The sequence below is a fragment of the Nelusetta ayraudi genome, unplaced genomic scaffold (genome assembly GCF_046127955.1).
Source record: "Nelusetta ayraudi isolate G7.1 ecotype Tasmania unplaced genomic scaffold, CSIRO-AGI_Nayr_v1 ptg000131l, whole genome shotgun sequence".
NCBI classification, from domain to species: domain Eukaryota; kingdom Metazoa; phylum Chordata; class Actinopteri; order Tetraodontiformes; family Monacanthidae; genus Nelusetta; species Nelusetta ayraudi.
Genome location: NW_027466181.1, coordinates 1571081 through 1587735, shown reverse-complemented (window position 1 = coordinate 1587735; position 16655 = coordinate 1571081). Strand labels below are relative to the sequence as shown.

At 47.0% G+C, this 16655-nt stretch overlaps 1 protein-coding gene across 1 annotated transcript in view; it reads left to right on the top strand.

The window, feature by feature from the left end:
* The first annotated feature begins 1283 nt into the window (after positions 1-1283).
* The window catches only part of tmem145 (transmembrane protein 145), a 45122-nt gene continuing 29750 nt past the window's right edge, over positions 1284-16655 (top strand). The window contains exon 1 of the mRNA XM_076051007.1: positions 1284-1544. Coding sequence (XP_075907122.1) covers positions 1434-1544 — 111 coding nt within the window. The 5' untranslated portion in view covers positions 1284-1433. The remainder of the gene's footprint in view (positions 1545-16655) is intronic.

Below are 16655 nucleotides of genomic sequence, written 5' to 3'. Positions count from 1 at the left end.
GATTTGCTCTCATTCCCGCTGATGAATTGCGTTCAGCAGACTTGAGGGTTTTTGGTGGCGGCCTGTGATTTGTAATTTGTGACTGCTTTTGCTATGAAGACCAAAAAAAAAAAAGAAGTTTCATTTACGTTTGCCATCGACGTGATTTATTTCAGAATTCATGCAAAGGTCAATGACGATGCTGACCTTTTAATAATCTTAGAAATGTTCAGATCACATTCCCTCTGATGACTCTATCGTGACATTATCATATTTTTGACAAGAAGGAAAACCAAAATCATGATTTCCTCACAGTGCCATTTATCATGTACAACTATTTATATATTGAAGGCTGTGCTGCTCCCAGTTAATGAAAAACAGCATTTTGTAGGGGGTATAGAAGGTGTGATGATGAGACAGATGCACCCTTTAAATATAGATCATAGACCTGCATGAAACACTTGCAGCTATTTTTTGCATGTTCAACCAGTGAAACGGGCTCTTATTCCTCTGACACTGTTTGTCAATTAAGATTCCCACCTGACGCAAGGTTCACTTCAGCTGTTTTTTATTTTTTAATGTTCCTCCAGTCTTTCAAAGAACTTCCCTGAATTGAGAAAGTCCTTTTATGATGTCACAAAGCAAATGGCACCCATCTTAGTTTAGTGACGACAGATTAACAACTGCCTTGTTTTTGTCCCTTTATAAACAAGTGGAAGGTCAGACAAAGTATGAGTGTTAGCTGGGAGCGTTGTTCCCCCCCCCACCCCCCACCCCCCTCTCTCTCTCTCTCCCTCCTGCAACAGAAGGCTAAATATGCTGTTTTCTGGGAAATAAATTGCACGAGGCTGCAGGCTACGGGAGCTTTAAGATAGTGCGGCTACACCCGAGCATAATATTTTATCAGCTACACTGGGTTGCGCTGACCCAAAGTGCATCTTTGGCCAGAGACGTTTAGATACTGGCACTTTAATTCACTTTATTTGTGCAATGTTTTTTGTTGTACTCATTTGAAAACCCTACCGAGTGGGTCCACGGCCTCCACCTCTGGCCACTCAATCCAGCTGTGTTCACACAGTCCACCGACCCTGTGGGCACCGTGTCGCCACCGTGACATCCATCCTGTTGATCAGTGATGTCACACACACACACACACACACACACACACACACACACACACACACACACACACACACACGACATGTCGCATTGTCGAGGTGGCACGAGCGGAACACATAGGCACGCGCGCTCCCTCTCTCTCTCTCTCTGTCTCCAAGCCGAACATTGTAGGGGTCCGGCGTGCACTCACCCGCCACCCCTCCCCTCCCCTCCCCCGCAACTCCTCCTCCTCCTCCCTTCCACCTCTCCCTCCCACCCCATGCGCGCGCCCGCTCAGACCCAGGCTGCGCGCGGAGCCCCGGGAGCAGACGAGCGGCGGCAGCGGAGAGCGAAAGATGGAGGCGCGGGTCGCGGAGAGACTCGTGCACCTGGCGCTGCTGTCCTGCGTGCTGTGCGTGGCGCCCGCCCTGGGGAAATACGTCAAAGGCATCGTCGACACCAAGGATGTGAGTGCTGTGCACGTGCGCCTTATTATTTCTTTTATTTCATTTTGTATTTTCTCATTTTTGTTTTGAATCCCATCGCCACCGTTGTTTGTTTGTTGTTGTTTTTTTTCTTTCCTTCCTTCCTTCCTTCCTTCCTTCCCCCGAGTTGCGACGATGACAGTAGCGCCGAGGCGAGCGAGCGAGCGGTACCCGGCGGATCCTGGTGGGCTCCCGGCCGAGGCTTCAAGGCTCGGGGGGCTTCCGCCAAGAGTTGCCCCTGACATTTGCTCACATCACCACACACACACACACACACACACACACACACACACACACACACACACACACACCTCTCCGTCTGCCTCGCGCGCCAATCTTGCGTCGCGCGCGTGTGCTATCGAGTGGCGTTCTGTTTTCGACCCCAGTGATGACGCTCTTTGGCACCGGGGTGTAGTAGCGCCGCTCGGCTGCCGCTGCGTCCCGTCGCTCCGCCGCTGCTACTCGCATCTGCTCACGTCTTCTTTTTCCTGTCTTTTTTCTTTTTTCTTTATTTCTTTACAAAAAAAACAAAAACAAACAAACAGCTCGTTATTAAAGCTCGTGGCGCTTGGCTTGTGTTCGCCCCGCTCGGAATTCCCATCTGTGATGAGGTGAGACGTTACAGGTGTGCGTCATCCGTCTCCTCCTGGGGCGCAGCGTTGATACGGTGCTGGCCCCTAGCTGCCACAAAAACACTGGTCTCAGTCAGTCAGTCAGTCAGTCCAGTCATGGCTCTGCTGATCTTGTCTCTTGCTTGTTTTTTTTTTTTTTTTTTTTAAATCTAAATAAATCAATATGAACATCACAGTTGCCTTTGTCCAGGTTTAACGCTGACAGGTGTTGTGCAGGTGTTGTACAGATATTGTTGCTGCTTTGCAACCCACCCCACTGCTCCGCATCTCGGACTGCACGAGTTTTGCAGATCGAGTGCAGAGGAGACGAGCTGCAGGACCATCTGTCTCTTTCAGGGTCCCCTTGTTTGCTGCCGTTTGAGGGTCTTTAGTTTTCATCCTGCGCTCTGTTTGATGCAGCTTGTTAAGATTTGTCATCACGAAGGCGCTCCAGATTGCTGAGAAACAGCAAATTTAGCCCTGTGTTACCGGTCTCCTGCAGAAACCCCTCGTTTTGAGCTTCCTCCTGGAACTGATGCTTCGTACGACCTTCTGCAAGGCGTCTGCAAGGCGGGTATCAAAGGGGCCTGACTGGGAATCAGCTTGTAAAGTCATAAACTGAACTGTGTTTCAGTGTGCTCTATCACGCAGAAGAAGAGAAGGGGGAACTTTTCTTCTCCCCGGTGGAACTCACTGGAGGCTGGGGATACTGATAATTGTTGGAAAACACTGAAAAATATCAATTTGCCTGATAGGGGAGCTTTCTGAAGTTAAAACAGTCCACAAACACAGACATGAAGCTCTTACACCGCAAATTCAAAAAGGACTCAAATTAAAATGTCTTGTTGTTTAGAACGTTGTCGTTAGGAATTTTAATATCAGCCTCATTAAAGCAGCAGGGGGTGTGTTCGGCATTTCTGTTTGTTGCGTCAACTCCCCAGGGTTTTAAATCCTTGGGAGAAAATCTGATATTAAATGAAAAAAAGGGCAGTAAAAGGGCAGTAAAGAGAATTATCCTGAGAACAAGGTGACACGTTGTTCATTTGGGCAATGATATGATTTGAAGCTGTTAGATGTCGTCCACCTGCGTGCTTTGACAGCAGATTGAAAAGCTGTGACTGGTTCATCCTGGTTCGCTCTCAGGTGTGACCGTCGTCACTCACCAGCTGCTGTTTCACGCTTTGTCGGTAGCGGGCAGAAGACTTTTTTTTTTTTTTTTATTGCGCTGACAATTTGCAGCTTTCCAGAACAATTTCCAATTTCTTTGTTTCCTGCAGCGGCGGCGGCGGCAGTTTCACCTTACCCGTCGTCTCGGTCCAAACAACGAAAAAAAAACAAAAAAAAAAAAACAAGAGGCTGACGGCAAAGAGGCCAGCGCGCTTTAATTCCCACTCTAAATTCCTCTTCTCACGTTCCATGAATTTTGACGGCGGTTAATTTAGACACAGCCCTGATCTGAAAGATTGAAGTCGTCGGCTGGGAATCCTGGCAGTGGTGACGATGTTCTGACCGCTTATGAAATGAACACATTCATCCAGCCGTCCTCACTGATGAGACGGCCTTGGAGGCAGCACCGAAGCCTGTACCTGCTTTGTCCGAGCTGATGTAAGAAATGTGGCCTTGGTTGCACTGGGTTACTTCCAAGTGTGTGTGTGTGTGTCTGTCTGTCTGTCTGTGTTAGCGAGCAAGTTCGGCTCTGATTATTTGATTTAACCCGACTTTCGTATTGAAATACAGTTTGAACGAAATTGTCTTGCGATGCAAGGGTGGGTTTTCAACAAGTCTATCGATTCCTCTCAGATCGTGTTCGAGGGTGCAACAAAGAGCCGTTCACACAGCTGACAGACTGTTTTATTCGTAAAAGTGCCACCTGCAAGGCTGGTCAAGAGATTCTTACATATGATTTTGTGGTGATTTTATTTTTACTTTTCCAATAAATGGGGCTTGGATTTTGTATTACAGATTGATGCAGTTGTGTGTATATACTCAGATTTAACGCATCGGAATACCGACATACTGACAATACTGACCATCCTGAGCTGTTCTGACCTTTGTCCGAGGCCAGTTCTCTTCTCTCGCTGCTCATCGTCTGATAACCTATAAGGAAAACAACGGAGCGCTGTGAATGGCACCGGGCAAGAGGAGATTTGACATTTTGATATTGTGCACCTTGGCATGTGTGTGCAAGAGAGGGACTACATCGTTTTGAGACATCACCCTGTCAGCGTTCCTCGCAGACTCCCTGTCTCTCTCTCACAGACACACACACACAGACGCACAAAAACACACGCACGGAATAATCACCCAGAGTGAGTCTCGGCACTTGCGTCCACAAACAATTTAATCCCGGGATGATTTGGCTGGATGGCTGTCTGCGGAGTGCAGAGCCGTTAATTGACACAACATCATTGTTTTCTCTTCTTTCTAACGAGCGGGGACGAAGTAGTTTGAGGGGCGCGGTGCCTCCGCAGAGATGTGGACAAACGGGAGCAAAGTTATCGAAAGGCATCTGCGCTGCTGCTGCTGCTGCTGCTGCTGCTGCTGCTGCAGACCGGTCCACAGGCTCGCTCGGGGTCGGTCGATGTCTTCAATTGGCTTTGGTGTCTGGTGGCGTGTGGAGGCACTGATAAAAACGTCCCTGGGAAAGCAGCTTTAAGGTCAGAGGAAGGATGCTGCTTTCAATCCAGCCAGGATGCAAACTGGAAAGAAGGAAAAAACTTTGCCGTCACTCTGACGTCAACTCTGAACGGACCATCCATCTTGTCGAACTCCCACAAGAAAGAATTGTCAGCCTTGTCATGTTCTGTTTTTGCTTGGATTAAGTAACGTTTCAAAATCCTTTTTGGATAAAGAGGGGCGGATGTTTCATCCATTGCAGTACGCTACAACTCTGAAATCTTCTTCCAACTGAAATTGTTGTGGCTTCCAGAACCTACTTTTTATGAATAAAGAGGTTAGAACATCCACGTCTCAGAGCAGCTTTTTAAAACCACAGAAGAAGACCAGGAAGAACTTAACCCTTCTACGCTACTACAAGTTGTAAACTATGGCGGCCGATGCTGAAAGTGATTAGCATTGATGCTGCAGCCGCAGTGGCAGTTTTATTACAGGTTTTTTTTTTTGTTTTTTTTTACGACATTTTAACAAAGGAACCGCCAGAGAACAACACCGTGGGATTTCCCCAATAGACAACATTGTCGGATTTTACTGCGGACCGGGTTTGGCAAGAGTGCCGCTGTGAATAGGGGCGTGGCTAATGTCAAACGCTGCATCGCACCACGCGAATGATGGATGATGTAGCGATATACTTGCCCAATCACCGCGGCCGAAGTTTTCTATCTCGCCTCCCCAGAAATATTTCTGCGAGCTCGTCCACAGATGGATGCGGCGGATAAATGTGAAGGATTTAGGAGCGTTTCCATCTGGCTGGGTTGGGGAGGTGGGTCGGGGCTGTGAGCGCGGTGGTAAATCCAGAGTGCTTGTCCCGCCGTGCCAACGTCCATAAGGCAGAGAGGAGACTGATTAAATTTCTATGCAAGCAAAGACCTTGTCTGACCTCCGATCTGGCTGAGGTGTTGCTCAATGGACTGGTTCCACCGCGGACGCTCCGATAGGTCGGGAGGCAGGAAATTGTTTGTTGCGCCCGGTGATTAATACGTCTCACTTCGGAGGGGCCGCCGCTGTTGTGCACGCTCGTTCACTGTCGCAGTTAGCGGGCATTGTAATGGAACCGAGCCGTCGCTGTACTGCCGCATTTCTCCCCCCCCCACCCCCCCCCACTACTATAGGTGTTGTGTCACAGCGTTTGCTTGGACAGCGAGGCCACGTGCACTCCCTGTTTGCGGTTTCACACCTTGGTTTAGACTAAAGGTGAATCGTGAAACATGAAAAATAGGACCTGAGTATAATTTTCTTTTGTATTTCTGCAAATCAATTTACTGGCTTGCGCCTGCTGGTGTAACTACACTTAAGGGCCTCGTACTCTAGCTTTTTTCAGACTTCAGTTCTCCTCCTGTGCTGCTGTGGAGCAGCTCAAACATTAAATTATGGAGAAGAAAACCAAACAAACCCAGAACTGTCCAGAAAGGAGCCTATTTAGCCCTCTATTTACATTCTCTGGCCCTTCTGTGACATCACAAAGGGTGGTAAACCTGAACTGCCTGTTTCAGCAGTTTGCTTTTATAGGATAGGTTTCATTCATTTATTTATTTATTTATTTATATTTTATCTTGGCTTACTTGTGTGTGAAGGACTTGACAAAGGCAGATGCTTGTTCTCAGCGTGAGGGTGTTTCTTCTGAGACGACTCCGACTTCAGTCACTGTAGAAAATTGAGCTTCTGAGGAGCGAAGGTGAAGTGTTCAGTCAGCGTCAAAGGCTCAAATTTCACCGCCGACTTTTCTTTTTAACGTCTCACCAACACATTTAAAGGATTATGTGGAAATGGGTCAAATTGTTAACCTCCGACTGCATCCACCTGCGGAAGTTCAGTAGCAGTCGGCGATTCAAATTCAATACACTTTTCTTTTTTTTCCCCCACTCAGATTCAGCAAATATCATGGTCTGCTAGCTGCCCACTGTGTGTGCACACAGCCACAGTTCCCTTTGGTCCACAAAGGGAGCCTGTGTGTATGTGCGCGTGCATGAGAGTGAATGCACACACATCAGAGAATGTCTTACTTTTCATTTTGTGGCCAACATTAATGTGTTGGAGGCGCCAGTGCACAGCAGCACTGCGTCACGCTCAGCTTCAGTGGGGCCTCATCAAGAGATTTGGGGTCACCTTTATATATTTTAACTTCCTTTCATGCCAGACACACAGTTCCCAGCCAAAAAATAAAGTGTACCTGGAAACTATGTCCCATTAATTTACAATATATATATATATATATATATATATATATATATATGGAAGAAAATATGTCACAGGCGTGGACAAAATCATCAAGTGCAGGCCAGCTCTGCACCCCCACCCCCCCACCCCCCTCTCTCTGCACTCTCAGAGCAAGGCTAAAGGAAAATCGTATCATCCTCATTATTGGTAACATCAGAGGAAAAGCAAATAACAGTGTTTCATAACAGCAGCACTGCGACTGGCCTGAACTGGATTTTCCCTTCACTTGGGGCCGACGGCCACTGGCGACTGTCAGAGACGACTCTGGCTGAGAAGTTAAGCACAATTTTGATCAGCGCCCCCTCCCTCCCCGCTCTGACTTAATGAACCAGTTAGGCCTGGAGACTCTTGTATTCCAGAGGCCGTCGACATATTTTAAAAGAACTCACAAAAAAATTAAAAGTCGGCTCTGGCTTGCAAAGCAGTGTTCTGAGTCTCCGTCTTCCGAGTTTTATGGCTCTTTTAAACTTCCATCTTTTAAAAATTGATGAAAACGAAGCAATGTCCTTGAAAGTTATTTTTTTCCCTTTCATTGAAACATTCCACAAAAAAAACCCCAGCGATTAATATCATATCTCGTTTGATCAAAAAAAGTGCTTTTTTTCTTTAATCAAGAAATTTCCTGACGAACACTCGCACTCGACAAGGAAGTTTTGCTAGCTGTGCGCACACGCCTGTGTCTTGTCAGTTTGTTGCGTGTGTTTTTAATTACGGCATTGAGAGTTTAGGTGCTGTTTGTGTGTGTGCGTCTGTGCATGTGTGTGCAGTGTGTACAGGTGTCCATATGTTTGCGCCTGTGTGTGTGTGTGTGTGTGTGTGTGTGTGTGTGTGTGTGTGTGTGTGTGTGTGTGTGTGTGTGTGTGTGTGTGTGTGTGTGTTGTGCATCCTCAAGGTCTGTGAGCAAACTCATGCGAAACATCTTCCAAGGGACACACAGCGTGAGTGTGTTTGTGCGTACATTCACCGTTGAGTGTGTGTGTGTGTGTGTGTGTTTTCGTTGCCGTGTTGTGTAACCCTGACTAATGAATCATTGAAAGGCCTGGCGGTCCAGGGGTGACTTGACTAGCTGATTGGTAATTAATTGTTAATGAGGCTTAGCGAGCAAATGGGGATCTGTAGAAGAAGAAGAAGAAGAAAAAGACGGAAACCTCCTGAGATGATGGGACAAAAACTGTGATATCCCCCCCCTCCCCCCACCCACCCACCAAAACAGAGGAGAGACTGAGACGACGGGCTTGTGAAATTGAGCTAAAACCGCATTAATGCACAAAAAACTTGATTAATGGGGTTTCCACAAATACGTGCACGTGTTTCCTCAGGGAGGGGGCGAGTGACTCTGCATCACAATGCAGTGGCGGTGAATGAATTAAACGTTGGAAGCTCTCACACTCTACCTGTGTGGTCTGTTTGTGTGCACTGCAATACAAAATGCAAAAACAATTCGCCAAGTTTGTTGGTAAAAGATGATTCCAACATCGAATATAGAATATTGACGCAGGATATTTTAGTGTATTATTTGGCATATCTAGTGTGTTATTTTTTTTAGCGGAGAAGGGGAATGCCACCTGTAGATCACGACATGATGACTGATGAAAACTTTGGAGTATTTATCTTCTGAATCATTCCCTTAACTTGAGTCCCGAGCATAAAGTAAATCCACACAAGCTCACTAGTGGGATCTGAAAGAAATGCATTGGTTCAAATCCATTTGTTTTGGTCCTTGGTTGGCTTCGTGTCGAGCAAAGTAGAAAGTTCCAAACCGACCGAGTCGAACTGCATCCCTGCCTTCGGGAAGCAGCTCGTGCCGGCGACTGCTGTATATTCTGCGGAGAAATTTGTTGCTTTGATGTTTGCTTTGCCGGGCCATGAAACTCATTACGCAAAGAAGATAAACAACAACAACAAAAAAAAAAACAGAACCGAGCAATTCCTCTAGATCCGGGGCTGTGGTTCTTTTTGAGTCTTGTCTGAAGATTTGTCGTGCAGAAAGTCCAGGCAGTTTGTCGCTCGTGACAGAAAACGTCATAAATGAGAAAGATGAGCTGAGGAGGAAAAAAGGAGACGGGATGAAGATGTTTTTCTCTCTTGAACTATGTTCCGACGGCATCGTAGATCCAACAGGAAGGAGGTTGTGGACCGGTGACGGGATCCGACCGGCTGAACTGCCCTTTGTCAGGCCTAGCCAGCAACTCTGCTGCCACTTCCTCTTCTGCCTGGCTTCCATTGTACCAGAGCCGAGAGTAGCACATGAATTCCTTTTGAATGCTCGTCTTGTGTGTGTTTAAAGGAGACCTTTGAAATACATTTCTTTTTTTCCTCTGTCCTGGCACACGCTGATCGCTGAGATGCCTCCATCCACCCCCTGTGGATTGCCGAGAATCCTCCTGGTCTCCATGTGATTGTATCCCACCACTCCACCCCACCTCAGCTCAGCTCAGCCACCCTCATCCACAAAGCCAGGAGGTATCTGTCTGAACGTGTTGACCAAGACTTCTCTGGCTGCGCTGACCTCGGCCCTATCAGACACCTCCGGCTGAACCGAATGCCGGCTGAGATCCGGGACTTATCGCCTCTTTGCAGCACTTGTGGCTACAAAGAAGCCAATCCCTGCGGCCATTGTGCTTTATCTTTTCATTTTTTTTTCTTTTTTTTTTATCGTTCTTCAAGCTCGCCAAAGATGAGGTCACGATGTTGCAGTGGGTGATACACTTGGAGTTTATGTTTTCAGGAAGCTATTTCCATTCGCTTGCTTATCTGCTAGCCGGCTGCCTTTATGTCAGGTTCATGTCCCATTTAGCCCGACTATGTTTCTCCTGCTTTTTTTTCCTTCCACATCCTGTCCATACGTCTTTTCCGCAGCATTTACAGTATTTACTGTTTAGTGGTTGAGGGGACTTCTTTTTTCAGTAATGACACAACTGCTGTTGCCCTCTTATTTGCTTAAAATTTCATGACTTGAGCAAGTTAATAGAATCCCAAGACACCTCCGCCGCTACGTTAAAGCTATTAATGCCACTGACAATGTAAATGGCCTCTGGAGGCTCTAAGTGAGTTAAAGGGTTGTCTGGAATGTTGATGTGTAATTTCTTCATGCGCAGTTAAAACTCACAACAAATCTACTTCTATTTGGCAGCGTCGCTGGAAAGCACAGGCTGTACTCGTTAACTAGCAGGGTCCCTTGCTCTATAACTCTATCACTAATAAATCACCTGATCTAGGGGTCACCAACGTGGTGCCCACGGGCAATAGGTACCCCCCAAAGGACCACATGAGTAGCCCGCAGGCCTGTTCAAAAGATTGCTCGTTGAACTGCGTCTATAATTCAATTTTATCCAACCTTGTTAAGTCCCTGTTGATAATTACTGAGAACTCGTTGACTTGATAAGTGTCTTCACATAGATGAGTATCATTAATACTAATATGTAACTCACAGAGTTTGTTATTTCAGCAGAGTCTAGCAAACTGGTAGCCCGTCATATGACTCAGGACCCATGAAGTAGCTCTCAGTGGCAACAAGGTTGGTGACTTCCGGTCCGATCCATCCATCATTTTCTGTCACCAGCTTCACAGAGGGCGTAGAACCATACCAGACTAAAAAAAAAAGATGGGCAGTCGGTGGATGCTGCTGATATGAAGACCTTGAGCATATAATAACCACAGTTTTGCAGTTTCATGGCTTTCCTGCCGCCCCTCTGAAGTGAGTTGTTTTGAAACGCCTGGCACCTGCCTGCCTTTGGCCTGAAGTGTGAACACCGACGGTGGGATTGTTGGACCAATGAAAGATCCCCAGTCAACGCTTTGCTGGCCTGACCGACGCGCTACCAGTTTAGTGCCAGCTCACTGGTTTTGGTGTCCAATTTAGTGGGTCAGCGAAGAGAAGAGTCCAGTAGAAACAAGCTGAAAGAGGACGTATTGCCCCCACGTATTGACTTCTTTTTAAATCAGAGGCCTTTCACCCCACTATTTACTAGTAGAAGTGTTATATACAGATGTATGTATATATGTATTGCAAACATTTACTTGCCATTTTGGAACAATGTCTGCCTCCAGCCCGTCAGTAACCACTCCAGGGATGGAAAAAGTCCACCCCGTCTTTCTGTTGATTGATCTCTTTGAGTTCTAGGAATCCGCCAAAGTGATGTCATAAAGAGCTGCAATACCTCTCTTACGTTATTTCAGTCCACGTTCACACTATCTCAGAGTCAGTCATCTTGTTTTCATCTATTTCCAAACACGTGAAAGGTCCAGCAAGGCATGATTTTTTTTTTTAAACAGGAGGCTGTAAACAGAGGGCTAATTGTGCTGTGTATGTAGAGATCAAGAGAGGTGTTTTTACAGTCATTTTATAATCATGTGAGGCTGCTCTACTACAATCTGGGATTTGAAAATGTGCGTAATATGTGACCTTTAACTTCTCCTAAGGTCTCGGTGCTGGTAGCTGATTACTGAAACGGTTCAATTTGACATCGTTTTTAGACATCAAGGACTTTGGGCGGGTTTAAAAAAATTTTAAAAAAGAAAGAAATTCAATTACAACAACTCGCCGTGTTCCATCCGACCCGAGGGTCAATTTCTCTTCGCTCTCACTGATCACAAATTAAAAGTCTTTGAACGCACTCATTACTTTGTTAAATACATTTTACGATACACTGTCGGGATCCTCCGTGGCTGCTGGTGGAGCTGAATATAATCATCTCCCATATAGGAGGAGAAGGAGGAGGAGGAGGAGGAGGAGGAGGAGGAGGAGGAAGAAGATGTGTAATTATCCACTTTGATCATCATCTCCAGTAGGAAACATACAGTGACGGCCTTTCTCAGGGACACTTGGTGTGTGTGTCTGTGTGTGTCTGTGTGTTTCTATTGAGTTGTGTGGCCTTTTGATGTTTCTATGGCAGCTGCACACTAAGGCTTTGCAGAGGTTGCCATGACATTAAGGCTGTGAAAGTGTGCGTGCGTGTGACAGATGCTTATTGGCAGAGTTCTGTGTGTGTGTGTGTGTGTGCGTGCATGTGCATGCGTGCGTGTGCTGGCCCCACAGGGGGGTCTTTCACAATCCAAGCCTATGGTGAGATAAACGATACCCCACAATCATCCCAGGCAGGCAGGCAGGCAGGCAGGCTCTCCTCCTCTTCCTTCTCCTCCTCTTCCTCCTCTTCCCCCTCCACCTTCTACCCCTCCTTCCTCCTCTTCGTCCACCTCCTCCCCTCAGCATTTCCTTCCTCCGTCTCCCGGTTGTCATGGAGTAATTCTCGGGCTTCACTTTGTCGTGAATTACAGGCCGGAGGCTCTGCGTCCGGGGGGGGGGGGGGAGGTCGACGTCTGAAATATGGCCCCTATTTTTTTTTTTTTTTTTTGCCCTGATGTATGGAGGCCGCCGCCATCACCGCGCTACACCGCTCAGCCTGCACTTCATTCCTCGGTGCTGGAATTATTGTGCTTGTTTAACACACGGCGAGGTAATTGCGGTATAATGGCGCAGGGTGGGATACTGCCGCCACTGCCGCTGCTGCTCAAGACACTGACAGCGACCAACCCGAAGTCCCCGTTACAACGAAGAAGTGGAGCGACGCCGCCGCCTGTCTCAGATTGTCCTCGTTTTTAATATTTGTAAAGCAAAATAGATTTTTCCCATGCAGGAGGTGGGGGGGCGGGGTGGGGTTAACCTCATTTGGAGCCGAACGTGGAGTTTCATCAGCGCGTTGGCCGTGTCCTGATATGAGAGTCGATGGTTCGCAGGAGGCTGTTATTGATACGTGAAGGGATTGCGAGCGTGGAACCAGCTGCTCTGTAAATGTTAAGCTACTCAAGAGTCGACTCCCCCGTGCAGCGGCAGATGAAAGTCTATTGTGTCTTCATCATAAGAGAGACTCCACAGCAGCGGCAGCAGCGGGTTTTTTTTTTTCTTCTTCTTCCTTTAAAACATGATTATGAATGAGTTTTAGCCACCGACTAAAGTGTGCTCCAGGCAATGAGAACCAAGCACACTTTTGGAACATTTCTGCTCAGGTTGGAGCTGCTCCACTTGCTGCCGTAATGACAAAGTCATTTTTCTGACATATTCGTGATTAATTTTTTTTAAATTGGTTTTTGGTCATTAAAATGTCAAGAGAGTAATGGAAAATGCCCATTATAATTTCTGCCTTCTTGGCGGGATAAATTTCCCGTGAAAGCAGACAGGGAGTGTAAGCAACATAAGTATAATGATACGACGTAACACTCGGAAGACAATGAATAATCAGTCATCGGAGTCGTCATCATTTTTCTGTTTATCAACATTATTCTTTATTAGTGATCTTTGTTTATGTTTTAGGACTCTTTACTTTTACATCCTGGATTCTTTGGAGCGGCTTGACTTGGTTAATCATAATCAATTATTCCAACAAAAAAAAACACCCTCTATAGAGACACAAAAGCAGCGTTTTACGCCCTTTGTTTAAACCCTGCTGCAAATGTACTAGTATTACTAGTATATATACTACATAGTTGGACCTTCCCCCAGTAAATATGGGCATCTTTAATGCCAAGACGAGAGCAAATTGGTTTCCAGAGTTGAGTGCGTGGAGGAAAAGTGTTAAAAATTTCAGCATTTGTCGCCGACAATAACGCATTTCACCGTTGGCTGCTCAGCGATTATCCAGTTGCTTTGGGTCCCACTTGATGTTGGGGAAACAGTGGCGGTGACAGAGCTGCTGGACTTAAACGTCGTGCCGCTGCTTCTGCCTCGCTTTGAAAGAAAATATATTTTGAGCTAATCATTTAGGAGAGCCCTTGATCCTTCTCCATCTCGCCGGCTGCCGTTTGTTTTGCCGTCTGCGAGCGCTTCGCTTCGTCTTTCTTTACCCGCAGCATTAATGTCTAATTCCAATTTAAACTCGCTATTTATTGTCGAGGCTGCCTTCGCACTGGGCAGCCGTCCAGACGCAGGAGACTGTGCAAACAACATGCCAGAGCTGCTGTTGGTACAGTGGACAGTGGACGGGCAGCGGGTCGAACACGCTGCTGCTGCTGCTGCTGCTGCTGCTGCTGCTGCAGTGTCTTACGTAAGGCCTGATGAAAAACGCCGTCAGCACTGTTGTCTGGCCTCCTGGTGTCCAGGTTTAGGATGAATAATGTCGCCCCCCTCTTTTGCATCTCCATCCTTCATTAATCTGCTCAGCGGCTCTTCGCTCCCCTGTTTGTTTACGGGGGAAAAGAAAATCACCCGCTTGGCACCGGATTCCTCCTTCGCACTTTTTCTTTGTGATTTTCCTGCTTCGCTAACTCTCTTACACACCACGGCCTCCACGAACACCCCCGCCCCCATCCCGCCTCCCCCAGCGCCCCGCTGCCGCCACCTCCTTCCTTAACTTTGTTAAAACTTTGCTCTCCTCCCTTTTCTTTTCTTCAACTTTTTCTTTTTTTTTTTTTTATTACTGTGTCTTTTGTCCGCTCCAGAATTGATCGTTTTTGTTCTCTCTGACTTGGCTAACCCTACCCTACCCTACTCTCCGCACGCACGCACGCACGCACGCACGCACGCACGCACGCACGCACGCACGCACGCACGCACGCACGCACGCACGCACGCATGCACGCACGCATGCATGCAGTCTGTGTCCCTGAATTTTCTCAGCGTCTCTTGGAAGGACTTGTGTTAGGTTGTGGGTACACTCTGAGCTTTCAGGAGTGAATTCAGTTTTCTTTATTCACTGACTTCATTCAGCAGCGCCACCAGAATGAGAGAGGTATTCATTTTTTTAAAATATATATATATGTATATGTATATATATATATATACATGCGCTAACATTTTATAGGATGGCTTAAAGGGTTTCCCAGTCATTTCCCTGGTCATTCAGGCTCCCCAAACGGAAGAATTTCCAGTTTTCCTCTGACTTTATTCCCTCTTTTCTCGCTTCCTTTTCTTGGTTGGCTTCCCTGATAAAAAAGAAAATCCTTCTTTCAGAACCGTTCGCACCATGAAGCCAAGTTTCAAATGTTGCCACAGTAGCGGGTGGAAGAACAGATTGAGGTTGTGTGTTTGCAGTGCGTTTGACTCCCGCATGCATTCATCCAGCTTGCGGGAAGCCTGTTGTTCATCTGCTCAGCTGGTTCCTTTTAATCAATTAAAAGACTGCAGTCCTGAAATGCTCAAGAGAGAGAGGAACGGAGAGGGAGGGGATGAATTCTGAAATATTGTAACGGCATCACAACCACACAAAAACACACATTGCGGCAGTCGTACTCGACTTCCTGATGCTGTCGTTCTTGATGTGCAGCCGCCTCCTCACTCTGGCTCAGGGATTCTGCTCAGGTGCCGTGAGAGGTGACGTGACAGAGTGTCGTCTCCGGGGTTCTGCAGCTTCTGAAAAGGGGGGCTGCCGCCCCGCGAGCCAACCGCAGGTTCTCTGTTTTGTCGCCTTTCAACGGCCGCAGGACGCGCGGCAGGGCGTGCATTATGCATTTCGCGGGGGGAGCCGCTTGAATTGCAATGAGCTCTTCTCAGCGCGCCGTCCCCTCCGCCAACGAGTCCGACAGTGTGTTTGGCAGATCAGATGGGGGGCTTATTGCCTTGGATGGCTGCCACTCACGGAGGCGCTCGTGGCTGGGCTTTGTGGCTACCGGCTTTTAAGGGTTTGCAGGTGAGCAAGCGAGAGTGGAAAGTCAATGTGGTGGCTGAAAGAAAGGAAGGAACGGAAAACGTATTTTGGGGTGATTTAAAATGTTGAAGGAAGCGAGAAGCTACTCGCAGTGCGGCTCTCAGTCATTGTCTGAGCTGCAGCGATGTGTGTTTCTCTCGATAAAAACATGATTGGTCCCTTTATTGCTGCACAGTCACCTGACTCTCAATTCGAAGCAGCCTTTGCACTGTGATCACTGACTGTGTATTATTTCTGGTTTCTGGTTATCTCTGGTTTCTGGTTTTAAAAAGGAGGCCAACGCAGAAGTGCCAAAAAAAGATTGCAAAATGAAAAGGAACCTTAAATTCATGCCCTACCTGCCTTTTACGTCCAATTTTTGTTGTTGTTGTTAGTCAAAATCGCATCAAATTCAATTGATGAGGCTATAATGTTGACCTAATTAAAAGGCCCATGAAGTTGTTGGCTACAGTTCAGTGGCCACATTGCAATTGCACTCCATTCATTGCCCACCTTCAGTACAACCTACACATCCAAACATGGAATCTTCCAGGTTTTCTACTTATACGTCTGTGTAGGCTCTCAGTCTTCCATCTTAAGGCAGAGGGGTTACGCTTAGGGCAACTGGACTTGTTATTGTGATCTGAAAGGCTTCTTCAGTTCTGAAGGGGGAGGTGAGACGTCTTCAAGATCACAAGGACGAGTCCAGTTGCCCTAACTTAACCCTTCTGCCCTACTAATCTAATGATAAACCATATCGCCTGTAAACGTTCATCAAAAACGTTGTGAATGTCTGGTCACTGGTCACACTGGAGTCCTGCCAGTAACCACCGTGGACATGTGGTCCATCCATTCATCCATCCGTCCATCCATCCGTCCATCCATCCAGCCGTCCATCCATCCATCCATCCATCCATCTGAACTGAATCTTGAACTGTCTTCTCCTCATGTTTCCCTTTTTTGTCTCCTCA